The 25,401-nt window shown below is 50.4% G+C and overlaps 1 protein-coding gene across 2 annotated transcripts in view; it reads right to left on the bottom strand.

The window, feature by feature from the left end:
• The window catches only part of ABCC6 (ATP binding cassette subfamily C member 6), a 74,803-nt gene that overhangs the window by 15,194 nt on the left and 34,208 nt on the right, over positions 1-25,401 (bottom strand). For both annotated transcript variants that reach the window (XM_063717607.1, XM_024241460.3), the window contains exons 12-23: positions 25,085-25,288; positions 23,761-23,904; positions 22,071-22,158; positions 19,914-19,989; positions 17,741-17,867; positions 17,348-17,524; positions 13,710-13,877; positions 12,348-12,522; positions 10,805-10,880; positions 8,183-8,303; positions 4,991-5,198; positions 991-1,301 (exon numbers count right to left, since the gene is read on the bottom strand). In XM_063717607.1, coding sequence (XP_063573677.1) covers positions 991-1,301; positions 4,991-5,198; positions 8,183-8,303; positions 10,805-10,880; positions 12,348-12,522; positions 13,710-13,877; positions 17,348-17,524; positions 17,741-17,867; positions 19,914-19,989; positions 22,071-22,158; positions 23,761-23,904; positions 25,085-25,288 — 1,875 coding nt within the window. The remainder of the gene's footprint in view (positions 1-990; positions 1,302-4,990; positions 5,199-8,182; positions 8,304-10,804; positions 10,881-12,347; positions 12,523-13,709; positions 13,878-17,347; positions 17,525-17,740; positions 17,868-19,913; positions 19,990-22,070; positions 22,159-23,760; positions 23,905-25,084; positions 25,289-25,401) is intronic.

The following is a 25,401-nucleotide window of genomic DNA, read 5'->3' as shown; positions in this document are numbered from 1 at the left end:
TGGAAAGAGAGCATGTGCAAAATTAGACCAAATAGAGGTAAGCCAGTGGTTCCTAAACATTTGTGTACATCAGAATTACTTGGAGGGTTAATTAAAACCTAGATTCATGGGCCGACCCACATAGTATCTGAGTCAGTAGTCGTAGGCTGGGGCCTAAGAATGTACCTTGCTAACTAGTCCCCAGGTGATACTACTGCTGGTCCTGGGGCCACACTTTGAGAAGTACTGAGTGAAGATATGGAGAGAGTCACTGTGTCCTGATGACAGCTGGGCCCATGCCCCCGAGGAAACATAAGCCATTAAATTCTGTTCTTTTGGTTAAGCTAATTTTAGTTGGTCGCTGGTCCCAGCAATTGAAAGAATCTAGCTTAATATAATAGCCTTTGAGACCTTGCAATGCCTTTTTGGCTTCCAGATAATTGGAGAGGAAGAAATTACAGCAGGATAAAAACATTATGCGTGAAGGGCTCTGGCCCTTAATATTTAACTGTGCCGTGAGGCACAGTGGCTCACGCCCTGTAATCCCAGAACTTTGGGAGGCCAAGGTGGGAGGATCACTTGAGGCCAGGAATTCGAGACCAGCCTGGGCAACACAAGAAGACACTTGTCTCTACAAGAATAAATTTAAAAATTAGCCAGTCATGGTGGCATGTGCCTGTAGTCCCAGCTACTTGAGAGGCTGAGGTAGGAGGATCACTTGAGCCCAGGAGTTCAAGGCTGCAGGGAGCTATGATCACCTATTGCACTTCAGCCTTGGCAGGAGAGCAAGATTCTGTCTCTCTAAAAAAAAAGAACTTTGATGTGAACATTTAGAGACAGACACTAGTGGAGATACCAGAAAGACTGTAGTGTCTCTGTCCCTGGGAATTCTAGGAACAGCCCCTAGATGCCCAGCTGGGTGAAACCTCATATATGGAGTCTTCCCCAGAGACAGGGGACTGGCGGAGTTGACCTCAGCTGATCCCAGAAGCTTCCCTGACCTCTCCATACCTGAAACCCAGCGTAGAGGAGAAACAGTGGCAGGATGGCCACAATGGCCAGTGGGGTAGCCACTGCCACCACCAGGCTGACCTCCAGGAGTCCAAAGGCATACATCAGCAGGGACCGGAGTTTGTCTGGAATATCCACATCAACCGTGTCTGTCTCCTTGGAGAAGCGGTTTAGCAGGTTGCCAATGGGTGTCCGCTCAAAGAAGCTGATGGGAGATCGCACCACATCCCACAGGAGCCTCTGGAAGAGCAACCTGGATGCCCGGACCCCACCTAGGAGCACTGCAGCCATGGAGGCAAACAGCCCAATGGCTGGGGAGGGAGAGGAGGTAAGAGCAGGAAGGCTGGAGACCCTCAGGAGCGCCCCATAGGGCCTTGCGCAGGTCTCTCGTGCTACCCCATGGTGGACATCTTATGGCTTGGCCACCCTGATTATTACATTTTTTTGAGACAGGGTCTCACTCTGTCACTCATGTTGAAGTACAGTAGCATGATGATGACTCACTGCAGCCTTGAGCTGCTGCACTCAAGTGATCCTCCCGCCTCAGCCTCCGAGTAGCTGGGACCACAGGTTTACGCCACCATGCCGGCTAATTTTGGGTATTTTTTGTAGAGATGGGATCTCGCTGTGTTGCCCAGGCTGGTCTCGAACTCCTGGGATCGAGTGATCAGCCTGCCTTGGCCTCCCAAAGTGCTGAGATTACAGGCGTGAGCCACTGCGCCTGTACCCTGCTTGTTTCTTGATGTAACGGGTTGGAGTGTCCCCCAAAATTCATTTGGGATGGGTCCTAAATTCGGTGACTGCCATTTATATGATACTACTAGAGGATACTCAGAGACACAGCAGGAGATATGAAGATGGTGACACAGATGGGAGGGCACATCTACAAGCCAAGGAATGCCAGCGACTGCCGGCGACCACCAGAAACCAGGAGAGAAGTCTGGGGCGTATTCTCCCTCAGAACCTCCACAAGGGGCCAGGCACAGTGGCTCATGCCTGTAATCCCAGCACTTTGGGAGGCCAAGGCGGGTGGATCACCTGAGGTCAAGAGTTTGAGACCAGCCTGACCAACATGGTGAAACCCTACTAAACCCTACTGTCTACTAAAAATACAAAAATTAGCTAGGCATGGTGGCGGGCACCTGTAGTCCTAGCTACTCAGGAGGCTGAGTCAGGAGAAACACTTGAACCCAGGAGGCAGAGGTTGCAGTGAGCCATGAGCCGAGATTGTGCCACTGTACTCCAGCCTGGGTGACAGAGCAAGACTCCATCTCAAAAAAAAAAACAAAAAACAAAAAACCTCCACAAGGAGTTAATGCTGCTGACACCTTGATTTTAGACTTCAGGCCTCAGAACTGCGACAGAACAAATGTCAATTGTGCTGGGCTCCCAAGTTTGTGGCAACTTGTTTGGCAGTAGCCCTATGAAAAAAATGTACATCCTTCCTCCCAATGCTAATCTGTACGCCTGGGGTGGGGCTAACTTCTCCTCTGGGGTGGGGCGAATTTCACCCATGGCCAATCCAAACCACTGCAGTTGGTTCAGGGATGAACACATAACCCAAGTCAGGCCAATGACAGGGAGACCTGGGACTTCACTAGAACTTTTGGAAAAGCGATACTTGGTTGTTGGAGGTGGCCAAGCTGGAGCTGTGGAATATCATCTTACTGCCCGGGGGAGCAGCTGAGCTGGACAGGAAGCTGTCACAGAGAAGGAAAATGAAGCGATTTCTTGTCTGGACCCCTACATCCAGCCATACCTGAAGCCAGAAATCTATGGATACTGATCCCAAGAGCCAATCAATTCTCTTGTTGCTTAAACACTTTGAATTGGAGCTGAATTTGTTTATTTTCAGACGGAGTCCTGCTCTGTCACCCAGGCTGGAGTGCAGTGGTGCAATCTCTGCTCACTGCAAACTCCACCTCCCAGGTTCAAGCGATTCTCCTTCCTTTGCCTCCCAAGTAGCTGGGATTACAAGCACTGACACCACACCCGGCTAATTTTTGTATTTTTAGTAGAGACGGGGTTTCACCATGTTGGCCAGGCTGGTCTTGAACTCCTGACCTCAAGTGATCCACCCGCCTCGGCCTCCCAAAGTGCTGGGATTACAGGCATGAGCCACCGTATCTGGCCTGGAGCTGAATTTTTTATTCTTTGTATTCGAGAGTCATAACCAATTTCTCTCTCTCAGCTCCTGTCTCTCCATCTTTAAGTGAGAGTAAGACTTGCCCTTAGCTATCAAATGAGGGATGGAAGTGGAAGGGTTTTGAAAGGGCTATTTGCCACCCAAATGAGGATTTGGGTTAATTCCAGGGCTCGGCTGACTCTGAGAATCCCTAATTTCCTCTTGGTTAAGTAACCATTCGCCTTGAGTATTCCACTGTACGTGCAGTTGTGGTGAGTAGGTGTACAGGTTCTTAGGACTAGAAGGAGTCCTCAAGTTCAGGCCTGGCGCCCCCCATTTTACAGAGGAGGTCACAGGCTCACAGCATTTTGGTGATGTGGCCAAGGTCACCCAGTGAATGAGGACGAATCAACATGAAAATGAGGCATCTGTCCTTTAAAGATGAAGCCAGGACGGGCGTGGTGGCTCATGCCTGTGATCCCAACTCTTTGGGAGGTTGAGGCGGAGGACTGCCTGAGCCCAGGAGTTTGAGACCAGCCTGGGCAACATGGCAAAACCCTGTCTCTATCAAAAACAAACAAAAATTAGCCAGGCATGGTGGCATGTGCTTGTAGTCCCAGCTACTCGGGAGGCTGAGGTGGGAGGATTGCTTGAGCCCAGGAGGCAGAGGTTGCAGTGAGCCGAGTTTGTGCCACTGCATTCCAGCCTGGGTGACAAAGCCAGACCCAGTCTGTATATACGTGTGTGTGTGTATAAATAAGAAGCCAAACTCACATGTGCACTCCTGTTACTCCCTTCAGCCAGGCCACGTATTAAAAGGAGAAGAACCAGGGGTTAGGGACAGGGTGGGCGAGGCAGGAGGAGGGTGGGTGTGGTTGCAAAAGGGCAACACGAGAGCGCCTCTTGGTGAGGGGGTTGTTCAGTGTCTCAACCGTCAACCATCGTGATGGATGCGAGAACCTGAACAGGGGATACAACTGCAAAGAGGCAAACATGCACACACCCACGTGCAAACAAAACTGGGGAAATCACAATGAGATCCATAGGGTCGGGCGCCGGGGCTCACACCTATAATCCCAACACTCTGGGAGGCCGAGGCGGGCAGATCATTTGAGGTCAGGAGTTCGAGACCAGCTTGGCCAACATGGTGAAACCCCATCTCTACTAAAAATACGAAAATTAACCAGGCTGCACACTTGTAATCCCAGCTTCCAGCTACTTGGGAAGCTGAGGTGGGAGAACTGCTTGAACCTCGGAGATGGGGGTTGCAGTGAGCCGAGACTGTGGCACTGCACTCCAGCCCGGGCAATAGAGCAAGACTGTCTCAAAATAAAATAAATAAATAAATAATTGAGATCCATGGATTGATGGGTGTCAGGATCCTTTGTGTGATACTTTACTATCATTTTGCAAAAATCACCACTGGGAGAAACTGGGCAGACTGTACAAGGTAGCTGGCCGCCTTATTTCCTAGAACTGCATGTGAATCTACAATTATTTCAAGAAGTCTTTCCATTTTTAACAAGGAGAAGATGGAGTGACAGTGGTGACGCATCTGTTAGGGAGGGTCTGGCTCTGTCTGGAGGTTTGGGGGCAGGCACTGAAAGCCACCAGCAGGCAGGCCTTGGAGACGCCTTCCGCTAGTGGGGAGGGACTGGGAGAGGTTCTGAAGCTTCCAGAAAAGGAGGGACGTGCCCTGTCCTCCCCGCTCCCTCCAGCCTTATCTTAAGGACACAGATCTTTGCCTGGACCCCGGACATTTTGCACATTGTTCCAGGGGGACAGGGTGACCCAGGAAGGGGTGGGGCAAAGGAGCCCTGAGCACCCCTCGGTGGAGCTGGGAGGAGGGGGATGAGGAGGGCAGGTGAGGCGTACCTTGGAGACAGCCGAGGAGCCCGAAGATCCCGCCACGCAGGGCTGCCTGCATCTGCTGCCCACCCACTGCGGGGTCGTCCGCCCACAGGCTCAGCCAGTAGCCCCGGCAGAAGGAGGCCACTTGCTGGCAGAGGAAGAGGAAGAGTGCGTAGAGGCAGAGGGGGGTGCCCACGGCACGCAGGTAGGCCAGGTGCACTGTGGCCTTCACCTGTAGACACATGAGGGAGAAGGAGGCAGAGAGAGCCCCCGGCGGGAGGGGTGAGTTGAGGCAAGGCCCGGCGAGGCTCCCAGAAAACACGCCCGTGGGCAGGCAGATGGAACCACCATGCAGACCTCACCGGTTCTCCCGCCGTGCCACCCACCAGGAGCAGCATCTGCCCGACAGGCCCCAGCTAGCCTTAGAACCCCCATCTCCTACACAATCCCCAGGGAGCTAGTATTAATATTTTTTCTTTTTTTTTTTTTTGAGGACAGGGTCTTGCTTTGTCACCCATGTCACCCAGGCTGGAGTACACTGGCATGATCATGGTTCACTACAGCCTTGAACTCCTAGGCTCAAGTAATTCCCCTGCCTCAGCCTCCCGAGTAGTCAGGACTACAGGTTTGTATCACCATGTTTTGTTAATTTTCATAGTTTTAAAGAGATGGAGTCTCGCTATGTTGCCCAGGCTGGTCTCAGACTCCTGGCCTCAAGCGATCCTCCCTCCTCGGCCTCCCAAAGTGCTTGGATTACAGGTGTGAGCCACCACACCCAGCTAGAAGGGTTTTCTTGGACACCCACCGTGGGTCAGGCATGTGTCTCTCCTCATAACAACCTCCATTTCACAGATAAGGAAACTGAGGCACAGAGAGGTTCAGCCACTGGCTTAAGGTCCTGCTCCTACAAATCTGAAGTTCTCTGCACAGCTGCAGCCAGACAGGACTGTTGAAAACATTAATTATATCTTGTCGCTGGCCTGTCCATGGCTATCTCTTGCTCTTAGAAGAAATCCCAGCCAGGAGAGGTGGCTCATACCTGTAAGCACTTTGGGAGGCCAAGGCGGGTGTGTCACCTGAGCTCAGGAGTTTGAGACCAGCCTGGACCAACGTGGTGAAACCCCATCTCTACTAAAAATACAAAAGTTAGCCAGATGTGGTGGCGGGTGCCTGTAGTCCCAGCTACTTGGGAAGCTGCAGGAGAATCACTTGAACCTGGGAGACAGAGGTTGCAGTGAGCTGAGATTGCACCATTACACTCCTGCCTGGGCGACAAGAGTGAAACTCCGTCTCAGAAAAAAAAAAAAAAAGAAATTCCAAGCTTCTTATCTCGCCCCAACTCACTGCCTGCCAGCCTAATGGGACCCCTTTCTCTGGCACCCTAAGCTACTTCCCACCTTGGAGCCATTGCACCTGCTGCTCTCTCTGCCTGGAGCGCTCTTTCTCCTGCCCTTTGTATGACTGGTTCCTTCACACATTCTTCGGGGAAGCTCAAATGTCACTTCTCAGAGCATCCTATCCATACCAACCATGGTATGTTTTCTCAGTGGTCTCTATTTCATCATTCTTTCTTTTAAGAGGCAGGGTCTCACTCTGTCACCCAGGCTGGATTGCAGTGACATGATCATATCTCACTGCAGCCTCGAACTCTTGGCCTCAAGCAATCCTCCTGCCTCAGCCTCTGAAAGTGTTGGCATTACAGGCATGAGCCACTGCGCCTGATCATTCTTATTTTCTTTATAGCACTTATTGTTATTGGATATAGCTTATTTATTAGCATAATTATTTACTCTCCATCTACCCTCACTAATATCTAATCTCTACGAGACTTAGCCTGGCACATAGTGGGTATTGTGTACATGTTTGCTGGATGGATGAGACGGTAGGTGGGTGAATAAATGAGCGGGTGGGTAGGTAGGTAGGTGTGTGAATGAGTGGATGAATGGATGGAAAGATCAATGAATGGTTGAGCAGCTGAATAGACAGATGTATAGGTGAGGGAATGGTTGGATGTATTGTTAGGTGGGATAGATGGGTAAGTGAATGGGATGGATAAATGAGTAGGTGGGTGAGTGGATGGGATGGACAGATAAATGAGTGGGTGGGATGGATGGATAAATGAGTGGGTGGGATGGATGGATAAATGAATGGGTGGGATGGATAAATGAGTGGGTGGGATGGATAAATGAGTTGGTGGGAGGGATGGATAAATGAGTAGGTGGGATGGATAAATGAGTGGGATGGATGGATAAATGAGTGGGTGGGATGGATGGATAAATGAATGGGTGGGATGGATAAATGAGTGAGTGGGATGGATAAATGAGTGGGTGGGATGGATAAATGAGTGGGTAGGATGGATAAATGAGTGGGTGGGATGGATGGATAAATGAGTGGGTGGGATGGATGGATAAATGAGTTGGCGGGAGGGATGGATAATTGAGTGGGTGGGATGGATAAATGAGTGGGATGGATGGATAAAAGGGTGAGTGGGATGGATAGGTGGGTGGGTGGATGATGGGATGGGTAAGTAGGTGGGTGGAGATATACAGCAGTATAGAAGAGGAGAAACAGTGTAAGCTTCAGACTCAGACTGGCCTAGATTTGAGTCCCAGATTTGAGTCCCAGGTTGTGTCCCAGGCTAGCTATGAAAACGCAAACAAGTCTCTTAACTCTTTAAGACTTCAGTTTCTTAGCTGGGCACAGTGGCTCACATCTGTAACCCCAGCACTTTGGGAGGCAGAGGCCAGAGGATCACTTGAGCCCAGGAGTTCGAGACCAACCTGGGCAACATGGCAAAACCCATCTCTACTAAAAATACAAACATTAGCTGGGCATGGTGGCACACACCTGTAGTCCCAGCTACTTGAGAGACTGAGAGGTAGGAGGATTGCTTGAGCCCAGGAGGTCGAGGCTGCAGTGAGCTATGATTACATCACTGCAGTCCAGCCTGGGTGAGTGAGCAAGCCACTTTCTCAAAAGCAAAATAAAATAAATTTTAAAAGACTTCAATTTCTTTATGTCTGAAATAGAGCTATCATATCTATTTTTTAGGGTGATTGTGAGGATTAGGAAAATGAAGGTCTAGAATGCTACTGGCACATAGTAGGTGCTCAAGAAAGGTGAGTATCACTGCCAAGTGCTACATTTGGTGGGAGGACTTGGAGCCCTGGAGGCGGCAGCAGTGGGTGGGGAGGGGTGGGTGAAGCTGGTGGTTACCCTGCCGTATTGCATGCTGTCCTTTCCTGTTGGCCATCCTGCTCTGTCAGGGTCATCTAGAGGAACCTCTGTCTGGGCTTCTGAAGTGGTATGGTCCTTCTCAGGGACTGACTTCATGGACCTGTCATTTAGAGGAAATGAAGACAAAGTCAGTGTCTCTCCCAATGGTGGGGTGTATGTGCCCAACCCTCAGGCCCACTGACAGCCAGTGAGCTCTGGGTACACTCTGTACTCATCCATTCATTCATTTATCTAACAGAATACTGACCAGATATCACACTTCCCTTCTTCCCATGTGGTACCCAGCTAAATGCCATCTATTATCCCAGGGTCAAGCAAGCCCATTCTTCTGATGCCATTTCACAGGATGAACTTAACTTGCTCACCATTGGAACTCTGTTCTCAGAATTTTCCTTTTTTTTTTTTTTTTTTTCTGAGACGGGGTCTTGCTACATTGCCCAGGTTGGTCTCAAACTCCTGAGCTCAAGCAATCCGCCTGCCTCAGCCTCCCAAAGTGCTGGGATTACAGGCATGAGCCGCCATGCCCAGCCTGTTCTCAGAATTTTCATTTGGGCTTAAGCTTTGGTCCAGTTGTTTTGCTCCTACTGTTTACCATCAGATTTGTCAGTCCAACTGGCAGTATATAAATTATGCACAATTCAGATGCTAAAGACTTTTTGAATGTTTTATCTGTGGATGAGTGGGCTAACAACCTCTGTGCCTCAGTTTCCTTAGCTGTAAAAATAGGAATATTATCTATCCATCCATCCATTTATCCATTTATCTACATACCAGTATATCTACATATACGTGTCCACCTACCTTCTATTAAATTAAGGTTAGCCCAAAGCTGCCTCTTTACATATTTTAAGTTTGGCCTAAAGATTTTCCCATACATAGTGAACTGTAACCTAACTGGACTCAAACAGACTGCAACCTACTCCTGTGTCAATCACTGAGTTTCAGCCAATCAAAGGCAACCAACTGTTCAAACCATGTTCAAATAAAGCAAACGCTGAGCTGTAACCAATCCGGCTGTTTCTGTACCTCACTTCTGTTTTCTGTCCTTCACCTTCCTTTTTCTGTCTATTAATCTTTGACCCCATGGCTGTACCAGAGCCTCTCTGGACATATTCTGGTTCAGGGACTGCCCGATGTGCGGATCATTCTTTGCTTAGTTAACCTCTGTTAGCCAGGTGCAGTGGCTCGCGCCTGTAATCCCAGCACTTTGGGAGGCTGAGGCAGGCGGAACACCTGAGGTCAGGAGTTTGAGACCATCTTGGACAACATGGCAAAACCCTGTCTCTACTAAAAATACAAAAATTAGCCGGGCCTGGCCGCATGTGCCTGTAGTCCCAGCTACTCAAGAGACAGGCATGAGAATCGCTTGAACCTGGGGGACAGGGAATGCAGTGAGCCGAGATTGTGCCATTGCACTCCAGCCTGGGCGACAGAGCAAGATTCTGTCTCAAAAAACTCCCCCCCAAAAAAACAAAAAACCTCAGACACATTAAATTTGCTAGAGGTTAATTTGGCACAATCTTGGCTCACTGCAACCTCCGCCTCCGAGGTTCAAGCGATTCTCGTGCCTCAGCCTCCCGAGTAGCTGGGACTACAGGCACACGCCACCATGCCGGCTTTTTTTTTTTTTATTTACTTTTTTTTTTTATTTTTAGTACAGACGGGTTCACCATGTTGGCCAGGCTGGTCTCGAACTCCTGACCTCAAGTGATCCACCCGCTTCAGCTTCCCAAAGTGCTGGGATTACAGGTGTGAGCCACCGTGCCCAGCCTTAATGTGTCTACTGGTTTTCTTTTAACATGTCTACCTATCCATCTGATCTTACTTCAGATTCTTGTGCGCTGTGAAGGTGGTGGGGTTTCTCAGTGTGTATGTGATTGAGAAGTGCCCTCAGGGTGGCTAGCTGGGATGGGGATCAGCCCCAATGGTCTCCAGGGACTGAGGCCCCTCAAGATCACTGCCGCCCTCCACCCCTGTATAGCAGGCACTTAAGCTTGGGCCATCTGGTATCAGTGGCCTGTTGTTCTGCTTCCCAAGACCCCTCTCATTAAGAGGGGAGAGTATCAGGCAGCAGGTCCTTCTGCTGCAGACAGCCCCACAGCGAGCCCAGCTGTGTCCTGGCTGGAGGGAGCTGAGAGAAGAGGGGACCGGAGGCCTCCACCTGGCCCCTTGCCCACGTGTTCTGGCCAGCGTCAAGTGATGCTGTGCATACAGACCCAAGCCGTGTGCATAGCCAGCCTGTCAAAGCATAAGTGGCCGGGCCTGGCATGGTAGTTTACAGCTATGGGGAGGAACCAGTCCCGCCCCATTGCAGCATTGAGACAACTCCAGCAAGCTGGCCTCGGCCCACTTGAAGACATCCATCAATTGGAAGGCATATTGTTCATTCCATGAACTGGCCTTATGGGGACCTAATCATCTTGGCTAACTGGGCCAATTTTGTAAATTATCCCTCAGCAGGGCACCATGGGGGGACTTCAGCAGGTTCTCTATCCATAATGGTTTTTATTGCCCCCCTAACTGCCCGAGATGCGGGTGGTCCCTTCAGCTACTTCAGCTTCAGCCTGTGCCCTTCTGAGTGTGGTACCATGGTGGACTCACCTCTCGGGTCTAAGCTCGGTCTTCCTGCCTGCAGAGGAGCCCCTGGCGTCCTTGGTGCTGGTCCCAGGTTCTGTTTCTGCAAGGTCAAGAGAGTCCTGTCACACAACACGGCCCAGATACCCACTTTGACACCCACTGACTATGTGGCCTTAATCGCTCTGACCATCCATTTCCCCTGATCTGGCTCCTGCCACCTCTCCAGCAACCTCTCTCCACACCCTACTCTGAGTTCTTCCAGGAACATCCTTCAGGCATTCACTTACTCATTCATTTCTTCAATCAGTGAATATAATTGAGTACCTGCTATGAACTTGAGGTTGGAAAAACAGCCTTTAACACTGTACAAAGTCAAGTTATCTCTGTTTCCCCCAACAGCCTTGCTCAAAGCAGTTCCTTGTGTCTGGAATGCTCTTTTCTAGCTAACTCTCACCTACCCTCAGGTACCATCTCCCCGAGGAAGGACACCTCCCCACCACTATCCCCGAGGTGTGGCCAGTAATAGGAAGCAGATCTGTAGTAGTTTAACCACAGACCTATAAGCAAGAAATAACTGCTACTGTAAGCTGCTAAGATTTGGGGGCTATTTGTTACACAGCATCATCACAGCAAAAGCTGACCAATACAAACAGGCAAGTTCTATCTTCAAGCTTCAGGACTGTGACACTGTGAATCAACACTTAAGGTTTTTACCAGGGTGGGCCAGTGCTAAGGAGATATTCTCAGAAGAAGCAAAGCCTGAGATTGAGGGAGACCTGGATGTGAATCCTTGCTTTGTCATGAAGGGATAGTATAGAGTGTAGTGATTAAAAAACACATTCTCTGGAATCAAGTTGCTTGGGTTCAAATCCCAGTGCTGCCACTTATAAGCCATGTAACCTGGGACTAGTTCCTTAACTTCTGGGCCTCAGTTTCCTCATCTGTGAAATGGAAATGATTCTAGTACCAGCCTCACGGGGCATTATGTTGATTAAATGAGCTAACGTACGTGATGTGCTGTTAGTTGCTACTTTTCAGTCATTGTGCGTGAGCTTGGCTTGGCAACTTTACTTCCAGAACCTTGTCATGTATCCAGCACACTCTGTTCTTTGGATTATTAGAAACCCTAGCTAGCATGGTGTAGCTTTCTAGGCATCAAAGTCCTTCTTGGGCTGACTCCATAGCAACTGCAAGCATAGACTCTGGAGCTGGACACACTCAAGTTCTAATCTCATGACCTTGGGCAAGTGATTTAACTCTCTTTGCCTCAGTTTGCTTATCTGTAAAATGACAACAATAACTTCACATGCCTCTGGGGGTACCATGAGATTCAGATGAAATAGTATATTCTTTACAGAAGCACTTAGTACAGCCCCTGGCTCATAGATGGTGTTATTGGCTCTTCTTGGAGAGAGGTGACCTATTGGGAGAGCTGTCTGCTTCCAGGCCTAGGCTGCAGGGATGGTGTGACCAGAGCACTCCATTCATGCCAGTAGGACCCTTTGAGCCTTTTCCCCCAAGGGTGGCAGGAGCCAGGCATGGAGAATCAGCAAAGCCCACCTAGTACCTCCTTCTCCTGTGTCTCCTGGCTGTCTGGCTTGATGCAGAAGACCCATGAGGGCCCCCTTCCTCTGTAGAAGCTCCTGGTAGGAACCCATCTCTGCTATGGCCCCATTTGCCAGCACTATGATCCAATCAGCCTGGGGCAGGATGTGGAGTGCGTGGGTCACGAGAATCCGTGTCTGGGCAGGGAAGGGGTAGAAGTTACACACATGTGGCCGGGTGCAGTGGCTCATGCCTGTAATCCCAACACTTTGGGAAGCCAAAGCATGTGGATCACTTGAGGCCAGGAGTTCGAGACCAGCCTGGCTGACACAGCTAAACCCTGTCTCTACTAAAAATACAAAAATTAGCTAGGTAAGATGGCGCACACCTGTAGTCTCAGCTACTTTGGAGGCTAAGGCAAGAGAATCACTTGAACCTGGGAGGCAGAGCTTGCAGTGAGGCGAGATTGGACCACAGCACTCCATCCTGGATGATAGAGCAAGACTCCAGAGCAAGACTCTGTCAAGAAAGGAAAGAAAGAAAGAAAAGAAAAGAAAGAAGAAAAGAAAAGAAATGAAGGAAGGAAGGAAAGAGAGAGAAAGAAAGAGAAAGAAAAAAAAAGGTACGGCTGGGCGCAGTGGCTCACGCCTGTAATCCCAGCACTTTGGGAGGCTGAGGCAGATGGATCACCTGAGGTCAGGAGTTCGAGACCAGCCTGGCCAACATGCTGAAACGCTGTCTCTACTAAAAATACAAAAAATTAGCCGGGCATGGTGGCGGGCGCCTGTAGTCCCAGCTACTCGGGAGGCTGAGGCAGGAGAATGGCATGAACCCAGGAGCCAGAGCTTCCCCGTGAGCACAGATCGCACCACTGCCTTCCAGACTGGAAGACAGAGCGAGACTCCGTCTCAAAAAAAAAAAAAAAAAAAGAAAAAAGTTACACACATGTGCTTGGCCGGCCTCCTGAGCTGGGGTTTGGGGTGGGAGTATTGTCCCTGGACTCAGAGTGGGGACAGCTCCCCTTCTTGTGCTCCTGCCGCCTTTCTTGTAAACAGCATGTCCAAACAGAGAAACAGAGGGGACTCCTTTAGCCTGTGTCTCAAAACAAGAAGACAAGGAGTCCATCTGACCCTGGCCAGTCATCCAAGGCAAAGCTGTAGTAGTTAAATCACAGATCCACAAGCAAGAAACACCTGCTGTTGTAAGCTGCTGGGATCTGGGGGTTGTTTGTTACATAGCATTGTCACAGCAAAAGCTGACCAATACAAAGAGGAAAATTGGACTCAAGTGGAAGGGAAGGTGAAATAAACTTGGGTTAGGACCGGATGCTAAGGGCTTCCTCTGCCTTTGCCCTGTACCCTCTGACATATGTTCCCAAACTTACTGTTCCCTGGAGTAGCCCACCAGGCCCGATGACCTGGTTGAAGACATGCTGGCCGACGTGGGCATCCAGGGCCGCCAGGGGGTCATCCAGCAGGTACACAGCTGCTTTTCTGTATACAGCCCGGGCCAGGCTCAGCCGCTGCTTCTGGCCTCCGGAGAGATTCATGCCCTGTGGCCACAAAAGGAACAGTGGCCTGAGTCAGCATCTACAGGGTGAAACTGGGGTGCCCAGGCTGGGGCAGGTCAGGGCACACCTGCCCATCAGGGTGAGGTACAGCTCGACATGCCTATTCCCTGGGGACAGACCCAGCTCCAAAGGCACTCGCTCTCAAGCCAACAATGCCTCCATCCTTACCCGACCTCACTTCTCCCCTTCCCAGGCACGCTTCCTGGAGGAGTTACCTACACTTCCCAATCCACTCTGTCTCCTCCTGCTCACTCTCTGTATCCCTCTGAGTCCAACTTCTGTTTCCCTTTCTCCATTGAGACCACCATCCGTTTTCCTATTCCCTCATCCAGTGGTAGCTTTTCAGTCCTACTTTTTTATTTTAAATTTTAATTGTTTTCTTTTAGTTTTTATTGATATGTAATAGTTGTAACTATTTGAGGGGCACAAGTGGTATTTTGATACCTGTAGGGCAGTGGTCCCCAGCCTTTTTGGCACCAGCGACTGGTTTTGTAGAAGACAATTTTTCCATGGACCTGGGGGCAGGGGGATGGTCTAGGGGATGGCTTCAGGGTGATTCAAGCACATTACGTTTATTGTGCACTTCTATTATTATTATTACTGTTGCTGTTGTCATTATTATTGAGATGGAGTTTTGCTCTTGTCACCCAGGCTGGAGTGCAATGGCATGATCTTGACTCTGCAACTTCTGCCTCCTGGGTTCAAGCAATTCTCCTGCCTCAGCCTCCTGAGTAGCTGGAATTACAGGCACCCACTACCACGCCTGGCTAGTTTCTGTATTTTTAGTAGAGATAGGGTTTCACCATGTTGGCCAGGCTGGTCTTGAACTCCTGACCTCAGGTGACCCGCCCACCTTGGCCTCCCAAAGTGCTGGGATTACAAGCGCGAGCCACTGTGCCCGGCCTACTTGTATTATTATTACATTGTAATATATAATTACTCACCATCATGCAGTATCAGTGGGAGCCCTGAGCTTGTTTTTCTGAAACTAGATGGTCCCTTCTGGGGGCGATAGAAGGCAGTGACAGATCATCAGGCATTAGAGTCTCATAAGGAGCTCACAGCCTAGATCCCACACATATGCAGTTTACAGTAGGGTTTGTGCTCCTATGAGAATGTAATGCTGCCACTGATCTGACAGGAGGCGGAGCTCAGGCGGTGATGCAAACAATAAGGAGTGGCTGTAAATACAGATGAAACCTCACTCGCTTGCCCTCTGCCCACCTCCTGCTGTGCTGCCTGCCCAGTTCCTAACAGGCCACAGACTGGTGCTAATCCATGGCCAGGGGGGTTGGGGACACCTGCTGTAGACAATATGTAATGATCAAATCAGGGTAACTGAGATAGTCATCACCTCAAATATTTATCTTTTGTATTGGGAACACAACAATCCTTCTCTTCAAGCTATCTTGAAGTATACAAATAAATGATCATTAACTATAATTTCTCTTGTGCACTATTGATTACTATAACTTATTCCTTCTATCTAGGCCTTCTTGTCTTTCATTCATTCTTTTTTAAATTATTTTTATTTCTTTTTGAGATGGAGTTCCACTCTGTCACCCAGGCTGGAGTGCAATGGCTTGATCTCGGCTCACTGCAACCTCCGCCTACTGGGTTTAAGCGATTCTCCTGCCTCAGCCTCCCAAGTAGCTGGGATTACAGGTACGCCACCATGCCTGGCTGATTTTTGTATTTTTAGTAGAGATGGGGTTTCACCATGTTGGCCAGGCTGGTCTCAAACTCCTGACCTCAAGCAGTCCTCCTGCCTTGGCTTCCCAAAGGGAATTATAATGCTGGGATTACAAGCATGAGCCACCGTACCCAGCCATTCATTCATTCTTACATTCAGTCATTCCACTAATAACTACTGCCTCGTTATCATAAACCAGGCATGGTTCTAGGCTCTGGGGAAACAGCAATGAGCAAAACAAAGCTGCTGCTCTCTTAATGGATCCATCATTCTAATGAAGGGGATAGAGACAGGCAATCCATAAACAAGTAACACAGACAGGACATCAGGTGGAAAGTGCTATGAAGAAAAAATACTAAAGCAGGGGGAGCCAGGTGCGGTGGCTCACTCCTGTAATCCCAGCACTTTGGGAGGCCGAGGTGGGTGGATCACGTGAGGTTAGCAGTTCGAGACCAGCCTGGCCAACATGGTGAAACCCCATCTCTACTAAAAGTACAAAAAAAAAAAATTAGCCAGGTGTGGTGGCACATGGCTGTAATTCCAGCTACTCATGAGGCTGAGGTGGGAGGATTGCTTGAACTACTCATGAGGCTGAGGTGGGAGGATTGCTTGAACTCAGGAGGTGGAGGTTGCAGTGAGCCAAGATTGTGCCACTGCACTCCAGCCTGGGCAACAGAGCGAGACTCTGTCTCAGAAAAAAAAAAAAAAAAAGAGAGAGAGAAAGCAGGTGCAGGTGTAGGGTGCACTAACATTAGCAGGGTTGCTGTGGTGGTAGATAAGGTGGTCAGGAAACGCCTCTCTGTGAAGGTGATAGAAGTGAGGGATGAGCCCTGGGGACTCCTGGGGAGAGCTTTCCAGCAGAGGGAACAGCAGGTGCAAACGCCCTGGGGTCAGAGTGTGCTATGGGGGATCAGGGAATATCACAGAGACTCAGGTGGCTGGAGTAAAGCTGGGAGATGATTATGGGAGATGGGGCTAATGGATACCAGAGCCAGGTCACAGGGACTTTGCCAGGGATTGTCACGACTTGGGCTTTGTCTCTGAGGTAAATGGGGAGATCACCTGAGGTCCGGAGTTTGAGACCAGCCTGGCCAACATGGTGAAACCCTGTCTCTACTAAAAATATAAAAATTAGCCAGGTGTGGTGGCATGCGCCTGTAATTCCAGCTACTCAGGAGGCTGAGGTGTGAGAATCGCTTGAACGTGGGAGGCGGAGGTTGCAGTGAGCCGGGACTGCAGCACTACACTCCAGCCTGTGCAACAGAGCAAGACTCTGTCTCCAAAACAAAACAAAAAACAAAACCACAAGCGGTGGGCTGGATTTGGCTTGGGATCACAGTTTGCCAACCCCTGCCCAATCCATAGCTCCAGATGCATATATCCTGTTTCTTGGACATCTCTGTCCAGACCCTTTGGTGAGGCCCAGAGAGGGGAAGCAATTAGACCAACATTACTCAGCAAGGCAGGGCAGAGTACGACAGGAGTCTAGGTCTTCTCACTCTCAGTTGTCAGAGACCTCCTCGCTGCCAATCCCTGCCACAACTCCCTGCCTCTCTCTTTGTGTCTATTTCTACTTATCAATTAATGATTACGTCATGAGCACCTAGCATGTGCTTGACGCTGAGCTGAGCCCTTTTTCTCCCCTACTTCCCCAACCATTCCTCCCGTTTCTCCATCATACTGCCCATCATGAGTCAGGGACCCAAATGACCCCCAACTGCAATGTCTCCCTGTCCCAAAAAGACCCCAAAACTCTCACCTGCTCCCCAATTGAAGTGTGGACTCCCTCAGGGAAGCTGTCCACATCTGGCTGCAGGGCACAGGCTTCTAGAACTCTCTCCAGCCAGGGTGGGTCCAGCTCCTGCCCGAAGCACACATTCTCTACCACAGAGGTGTTCTGCACCCAGGCCTCCTGGGGCACGTAGGCCACAGCACCCTAAAACACAACTTACTTTGGTCACAGGAGGATGATGGGGACAGAGGTGGGATAGGTTTTGAGGAGCAGTGGGAGCTGGGCTCTCAGTGGTGGGTGGGAGGTGGAGAGAATGAGTGAAAGTGAGCTTGGCTGGGATGGGGAGGGGTGGGAAGGCAGCGAGGAAGTGGGACTTTCAGGATGGGGACATCCTAGCAGACAGGCTGGGGGTGGCCTCACCTTGATGCTCACGAACCCCTCCACCTTTGACAGCTCCCCAAGGAGGGCAGACAGCAGGGAGGACTTCCCTGCCCCCACTGGACCGACAACAGCCAGCAGACAGCCCTGGGGCACGGTGAGGTTTATTCTGGACACGCAAGAGGGGAGACATGGCCTTGGTTAGGGTTCAGCCCGCCTCTGTGAGGAAGGATGAGCCCCAGACGGAGCTGGGCTTTCCTGCTCTGGGAGTCTCCAAGAGGACCTGTGGGGCCGTTCTTTTTCCCAGTCCTTGTCCAGCTATTTGAGGAACCATCCTGTGCACATCTGTGCATGTGCACACGCACACACACACACACAAAGCGTGCACACATGCATGCACATTTGCACACTCATACAAGCATGCTAGCGTGCAAAGCAACACAACGTAGGCACACATCCGCACACACACAAGTGCATGCACATATGCTTACACGCATACATGTGTGCACACATGCACACCATGCACACACATGGCTGCATGTCAACCCACATGCACACACACACAGAGTTGACTATAGCCTGAGGGTTTCACCAGCCTGGCCTCCTGCCTTGGCTCTTGCGATAAATAGGCTCTTTCCTCCCTCCCTCCCTCTGCTCTTGGTCCCGCCCCACTCCTGTCGGTGTCCCACAGCCCATCCTCCACCCAGTGACCGGAATGATCTGTTAAAACCCAAGTCAGATCATGACCATTCCCAGCTAAACCCGCCAGCACTCCCATTTCATTCAGGGTCAAAGCTAAAGTCCTGACTATCAGGAATGACGTCTCCCGCCTCCTTCCGCTCTGTGCCTCAGCTGCTCGGCCCTGGCCGTGCTGACCTCCTTGCTGTTTCTTGAACGCAATAGGTCAGTGGTTCTCACCTGGGGGTGACTGCATCCCCCACGAGTCATTTGGCAAGATCTAGAGATATTTTTGGATGTCACAACCGGTAGGGGGTGCTGCTGGCATCCAGTGGGTAGAGACTGGGGGTCTGCTAAACATCCCACAATGCACAGGACAGCCCCCAACAAAGAAGTTTCAGCCCAAAATATCAACCGTGCTGAGGTTGAGAAACCCAGGTCCAGGCACTCTCCTGCCCCAGGACCTTTGCTGATGCCATTCCCACCGCCTAGAAGGTTCTTCTCCCAGGCCGAGCACGGTGGCTCATGCCTGTAATCCTAATCCTTTGGGAACTGAGGCAGGTGGATCACTTGAGGTCAGGAGTTGGAGACCAGCCTGACCAACATGCTAAAACCCATCTCTACTAAAAATACAAAAATTAGTTGGGTGTGGTAGCATGCGCCTGTAATCCCAGCTACTTGGGAGGCTGAGGCAGGAGAATTGCTTGAACCTGGAAGGCGGAGGTTGCAGTGAGCCGAGATCATGCCATTGCACTCCAGCCTGCGAGACAGAGCAAGACTCCGTTTCAAAAAAAAAAAAAAAAAAAAGACAGCTCTTCTCCCAGACACTCCTTCCTTATGATCTCAGCTTGAATGCCAAGCCTTCCCTCGCTAGACATGCCATCGTACTCTGTTCCCTTGCTCTGGCTTTCTGTTTGGGCCTCACCTCTATCACCATGTCACCCCAAGAGAGCAGGGCCCTTGTCTGTTTCCTTCACCCTATCCCCAATACCTAGAACAGAGCATGGCCCATACCTAGTGCTCTATCGATGAAGTGAGTGAATGACAACAAATACAAATACTACCCAAGGCATATTCCTTCCCTTCTTAGGGAGTTTCAGGGCTGGCTGAGATTTTTGGCCACAAAGACCAAGCCATAGAGTTGGGGGCTGTAGGTGATCATGACCTTGGAGTGATACAGGAGGCACAGAAGTGAGCACAGCTGATAGGGCTGAACCTTGGGGCTCCTCTCGGCCAGCCCTCCCTTGGCATCGTCTTGGCCAGCCTGGGAGTACAGGGGTGTCTCTCCCTGATGGGGGAGGCTCAGATGCCCTGGTCCCCATCTGCAGGAGCTACTGGTCTATGTTGTGCAGGTCCCAACCTTCAGGTGGTATAGATGCAACCTGGGAACCTCCCTGGCAGAGCCCCAGCCCAGCCTAACCCACCCTCCAGTCCCAGGCTGGAAACCTACACCACCTCTCAGGTGGGAGGCGGCAGGAGCCCCACGCATCTTCTCCCTAAAAACATGAGACTGGTTACTATGGGTGTCGTTCTGTACCTGTGGAGGCAGGGAGGGCTTTCCTGGGACCAGGCGAAGGTGGCACTGTGTATGGTGATGCAATCCTTCCCGGCAGCTGCAGGGCACAAGAGGCCATTTACAGGAGACCCCTGACCTGGCCGGCCTCTGCATCTGAGAGGCCCCCAGTCACCATCCCGCACCCTCCCAGGGGCAGAGACTGCAGGAAGAAATCTCTCCCACTGAACAAACTGCCCTGCTGCTCACTGGCTTGTGTGTGACCCTGCAGGGTTCTTGTTCTGTCCGTGTCCCATGGCTATATAATCCAGGGGGAGGCAAACTGTGGCCCAGAGACCAAATCCTGCCTGCTGCTTATTCTTATAAATAAAGTTTTATTGGAACACAGCCACAACCATTCATTTCTATATTTCATGCTTTGAGCAGTTGTGACAGAGACTGTGTGGCCCACAAGCCTAAAATATGCACAATCTGGTCATTTATGGAAAAAGTTAGTGAATTTCTGAAATAAATTATTATCAAATCCCAGCCTTCCCAGAGTGAAGGGGGTGTTATTAATTTCACTGTGGCCGGCACAGTGTCTCATGCCTGTAATCCCAGCACTTAGGGAAGCAGAGGTGGTAGGATCACTTGAGGTCAGGAGTTTGAGACCAGCCTGGCCAACATGGCAAAACCCTGTCTCTACCAAAAAATACAAAAATTAGCCAGGTGTGGTGTTGGGCGCCTGTAATCACAGCTACTCCAGAGGCTAAGGCAGAAGAACTGCTTGAACCCAGGAGGCGGAGGTTACAGTGAGCCGAGATTGCACCACTGCACTCCAGCCTGGATGACGGAGCGAGACTGTGTCTCAAAAATAATAATAATAATTATTATTATTGTTATTATTTCACTGTGATAACAAACGTAATTAGATTAGTGGTTCTTGATCCTTAACACATAGAATCGCCTGAAAGATTTTCTAAAAATCAAAGCTTTCATGGCTTAGCCCAGATCAATTAAATCCATCCTCACAATTAGCTGCTATGACGATTGACATGCCCATTTTGGAGATGGGAACACGGAGGCTCACAGAGATTATCTACTTGTCAGGATCACCCAGCTAGTCAGTGCTGGGGCTGGGATTTGGACCTGGGCAGTTCAATGCCACAGGCTAGGCTTCTTACCACTGTGTGGGTGTTTTCCAGGTACACAGTTTGCCCAGGTTCTTCAGTGCAACAACGGGGAGGGTGTCTTGGCCCGTGGCGTAACAAAAGGATGGGGTGGAGGGGGAAGCCCAGGTAACTTGAGCTTGGTAAGTCTCATCGTGCAATGGTGCTTGAAATGTTGCTATTTTCCAGCTTGATCAAAATGCTGTCATGCTTATTACCTGGGACTTTCTGCATGAGGACAAGGACCTGGTCTGTTACAGCAGGAGTCCTCAACCCCCAGGTCACAGACTGGTACCAGTCTGCAGCCTCTTAGGAACTGGGCCATACAGCAGGAGGTGAGTGCAGGGCAGGTGAGCAGAGTGTCATCTGTGTTTACAGCCACTCCCCATCACTCCCATCACCGCCTGAGCTCCGCCTCCTGCCAAATCAGCAGCAGCAATAGATTCTCATAGGAGCACGAACACTTGTGAACTGTGCATGTGAGGAATCTGGGTTGCGTGTTCCTTATTAGAATCTAATGCCTGATGATCTCTGTCTCCCATCACTCCCAGTTGGGGCCATCTAGTTGTAGGAAAACAAGCTCAGGGCTCCCACTGATTCTACATGATGGTGAGTTGTATAATTATTTCATTATATATTACCATGTAATAATAATAAAAGACACAATAAATGGAATGTGTTTGAATCATCCCAAAACCACGCGCCTCACCCCAGTCCGTGGGAAAACTGTCTTCCACAAAACCAGTCCGTGGTGCCAAAAAGCTTGGGGACCACTGTGTTAGAGTGTTCCCTGTTGTACACCCAGGATGGTACAAAGTGGGCACTCAATGAGTGGTTGCTGAACGGCTAGCAGAAAGAAAGGCAGCACGGTGCCTGTTTCCAAGTGACATGCAGATAGCATGATCTGCAAGTGCCATCCATTGCCCGCAGCCCCCATCTCCCCCCGTGCTGATGCTGGCTTGCCATTATGGGCCGGGGCGGCCCCCACATCCCCCATCCCTCCCACACCCCTCCTGCCAGACTCAGCACTCACCACTTCCAGAGGAACTTGAGTCCACGGCACCAGGGTCAACTTCTTCCAGGCAGAGGAAGGTGACCAGACGGTCAAAGGACACCCGGGCCTAGGAAAACCGAAACCCCAGGTCACCCAGCCAGAAGACCAAAGAACTCGGGTTTTGGGTGTCCGTGTCTCAAGATGAGTGGCAACAGCTGCCTGTCTACCAAGCTCTGTGCATAGGAGGTGTAAGGGTAAAGCTTTCTAGTTCATGGGAAACGATGCAACCCGAGTCGTGGCCTTGATGGTGGCGATCTCCCACCTCCTCGTTCCTACTAATCAGTGACACCGGAACAAGCCAGCTGCCATTCTGCAGACAAGATCCGGGAAGAGGATGGTGGCTTTTCCAATAAGGTTATCAAACCATTATACAGAATAATTTCAAATGTTGTCCAACTGGGGGCGCTCTCTCCCAGTCACAAACCCATCTTTGGGGAAGAAGGAGACCAGTCGTTAAAATAGAGATTAGGCCAGGTGCAGCAGCTCATGCCGGTAATCCGAGCACTTTGGGAAGCCAAGTGCAGGAGGATCACTTGAGGCCAGGAGTTGGAGACCTGGGGAACATAGCAAGACTCTTTGTTTCCACAAAAAATTAAAAAATTAGCAGGATGTGGTAGCCCATGCCTGTAGTCTCAGCTACTCAGGAGGCTGGGAGGTAGAAGGATCACTTGAGTCCGGGAGTTTGAGAATGCAGTGAGCTGAGATCGTGCCACTGCACTCCAGCCTGGGTGACAGAGTGAGACCCTGTCTCAATAAATAAATAAATAAATAAATAAATAAGGCAGATTACAGGTGGCTCATGCCTGTAATCCTAGCACTTTGGGAGGCCAAGGCGGGCTTATTACATGAGGTCGGGAGTTCAAGACCAGCCTGGCCTGGCCAAGATGGTGAAACCCTGTCTCTACTAAAAACACAATAAATAAATAAATAAATAAATAAATAAGACTGGGTGCAGTGGCTCATGTCTGTAATCAGCACTTTGGGAGGCCAAGGTGGGCAGATCACCTGAGGTCAGCAGTTCAAGACCAGCCTGGCCAACATGGTGAAATCTCATCTCTACTAAAAATACAAAAAAAAAAAAATTAGCTGGGCATGGTTGTGCGTGCCTGTGGTCCCAGCTACTTGGCAGGCTGAGGCAGGAGAATCACTTGAATCTGGGAGGCAGATCTTGCAGTGAGCCGAGATTGCACCACTGCACTCCAGCCTGGATGACAGAGTGAGACTCCATCTCAAATAAATAAATAAATAAAAATAAGAAATAAGAAACATAGAGATGGCTCAGGTATGCTGCTGTTTCTTGTTTTCATCATGCTGAAAGGACTAGAGATAGCAAAGGAAGAGAAACAAAATTGCTTTGTATAAAAAAGGGAACTGACATGATTGCTTGTATGTGGAACTGCTGGGCAGATGGGTGAGTATGCATGTTCTGAGTGTGTGTGTGGAGAGGTCTGCATGTTGCCCTCTAAAGGCTGACCCCCTCCAGATGTATTTGCTGTACTCTCTGCCCGCCTCTGTTCTTGCCCCTACCCACCTTTTCCAGCTCCACACCATCCGTCTCCCTCCCACTCTGTCTTCCCTCTCCTCTGTAAATGGCAGGCGTAGGGAAGCCGGAGCCAGGTGTAGTCCACGCACTCTCCCAGGATGGCTCCAGCCCTTGCAACCACCTCACCTGGACGAGGGAGTGGATGGAGAAGGGCAGGAAAGCCTGGGCCTTGTTGAGGATGTTGAGAACCGTGAGAGTCACAAAGGCTTTCTCTGCATCCATAGCATTCTCGGCCACCAGAGTGTGGACAGCAAACACCACCAGTGCGACCTGGGGGGTGGGGGCGACACGTGGGGCAACAGTGAGACACGCAAGCATGGATAGGGCAGCCCGGGCAAGCTGTGGTGCCTGCACAGTCCATGTGGCCCACCCGCCATGTCCGCATGTGCTTCCCTCCATAGATACCACTCCCAATCCTGCTAACACATGTCCTCTCCTCAGTCATAAGCTATGCAAGGCTCTCTCTAAAGACACAGCACATTGCTAACAGCGATGAGTGTGCAGCCCCACAGCTCTAGGTATCTCAAGAGCCTAGGGGAGAATCTAATGCCTCTAGGTTCCAGGCATTGGGGGACAGCAGAGTTTTTGATCTTGGTAGCACTGTTGTTCTAGACATGGTGGAACTTGTGATTCTAAAGTCGCTTGGAAGATGACTCTAAAGTTGCAGGCAGGAGCAGCACTTGAGGGCTCTAGGTGCTGGTGCCATTTGTGGTCCTTTTTTTTTTTGAGATGAAGTCTTGTTCTGTCACCCAGGCTGGAGTACAGTGGCATGATCTCGGCTCACTGCAACCTCTGCCTCCCGGGTTCAAGTGATTCTCCTGCCTCAGCCTCCCAAGTAGCTGGGATTACAGGCACCTGCCACTGCAACCGGCTAATTTTTGTATTTTTAGTAGAGACAGAGTTTCGCCATGTTGGCCAGGATGGTCTCGATCTCCTGACCTCGGGTGAGCCACCCACCTCGGCCTCCCAAAGTATTGGGACGACAGGCGTGAGCCACCACGTCTGGCCTATGTATCAAATTTTTTAAAGCCGTGGTTTAGGAAAGTTGTTCTGACAGCAGTCTGAAATAAATTACAGAATGGCAGGACAAGGATCACGTCCAGTGACAGAGTGGCTATGGACATCTGCTGGCCAGCATCAGGAAAGTCACTCAGACCCAGAATTCTACCTCTGCCGCACCCCTGCACCTGTACCCTCCTCCCCACATCGGTAGAAGCCTCAAACTCTGAGAGTTCAGCAGACTTTATCAGCCACTGCCACCTTTGCTAGAATAATATGATTAATTAGTTCTTGCAGAAGACAACAGGAACCCTGAGAGAACAGGATCCAGAATGAGTGGGTTTTAATGGACAGGGTGGTAAGATCTGGGGGGCTCCACCTACCTCACCCTGCCCCCACCCCTGCACTCCTTCCCCAGTGCTGCTCAGCATAGAGACTAGAGTGACATCACCAGAAATGTAGACACTTGGAAGGACACCAGCGACACAGAGAAGAGGAGGCCAGACGTCCGCAAGGCGCCCAGCTCCTGGCCTCGGATGCCCAGGACTCTGTCCAGAAAGGCTCCCTCCCAGCCATGGAACTTGATGGTCTTCGAGTTCCTGAGGATGGAGCTGGTGAGCCGTGCCCGTGAGTCCTTCTGCCTCATTTGCTCTTCCTGGGATCGGAGGGAAAAAGAGAGATGAAGACAGGGACAGTTGAGAATTCTTCCCTGCACCCTGACAGCCACCCTTCAGCAAATCCCATTCATCTCACCAAACTGCGTCCCAA

Source organism: Pongo abelii, chromosome 18 (assembly GCF_028885655.2).
Source record: "Pongo abelii isolate AG06213 chromosome 18, NHGRI_mPonAbe1-v2.0_pri, whole genome shotgun sequence".
NCBI lineage: Eukaryota > Metazoa > Chordata > Mammalia > Primates > Hominidae > Pongo > Pongo abelii.
This window is presented reverse-complemented; position numbering and strand designations above follow the sequence as displayed.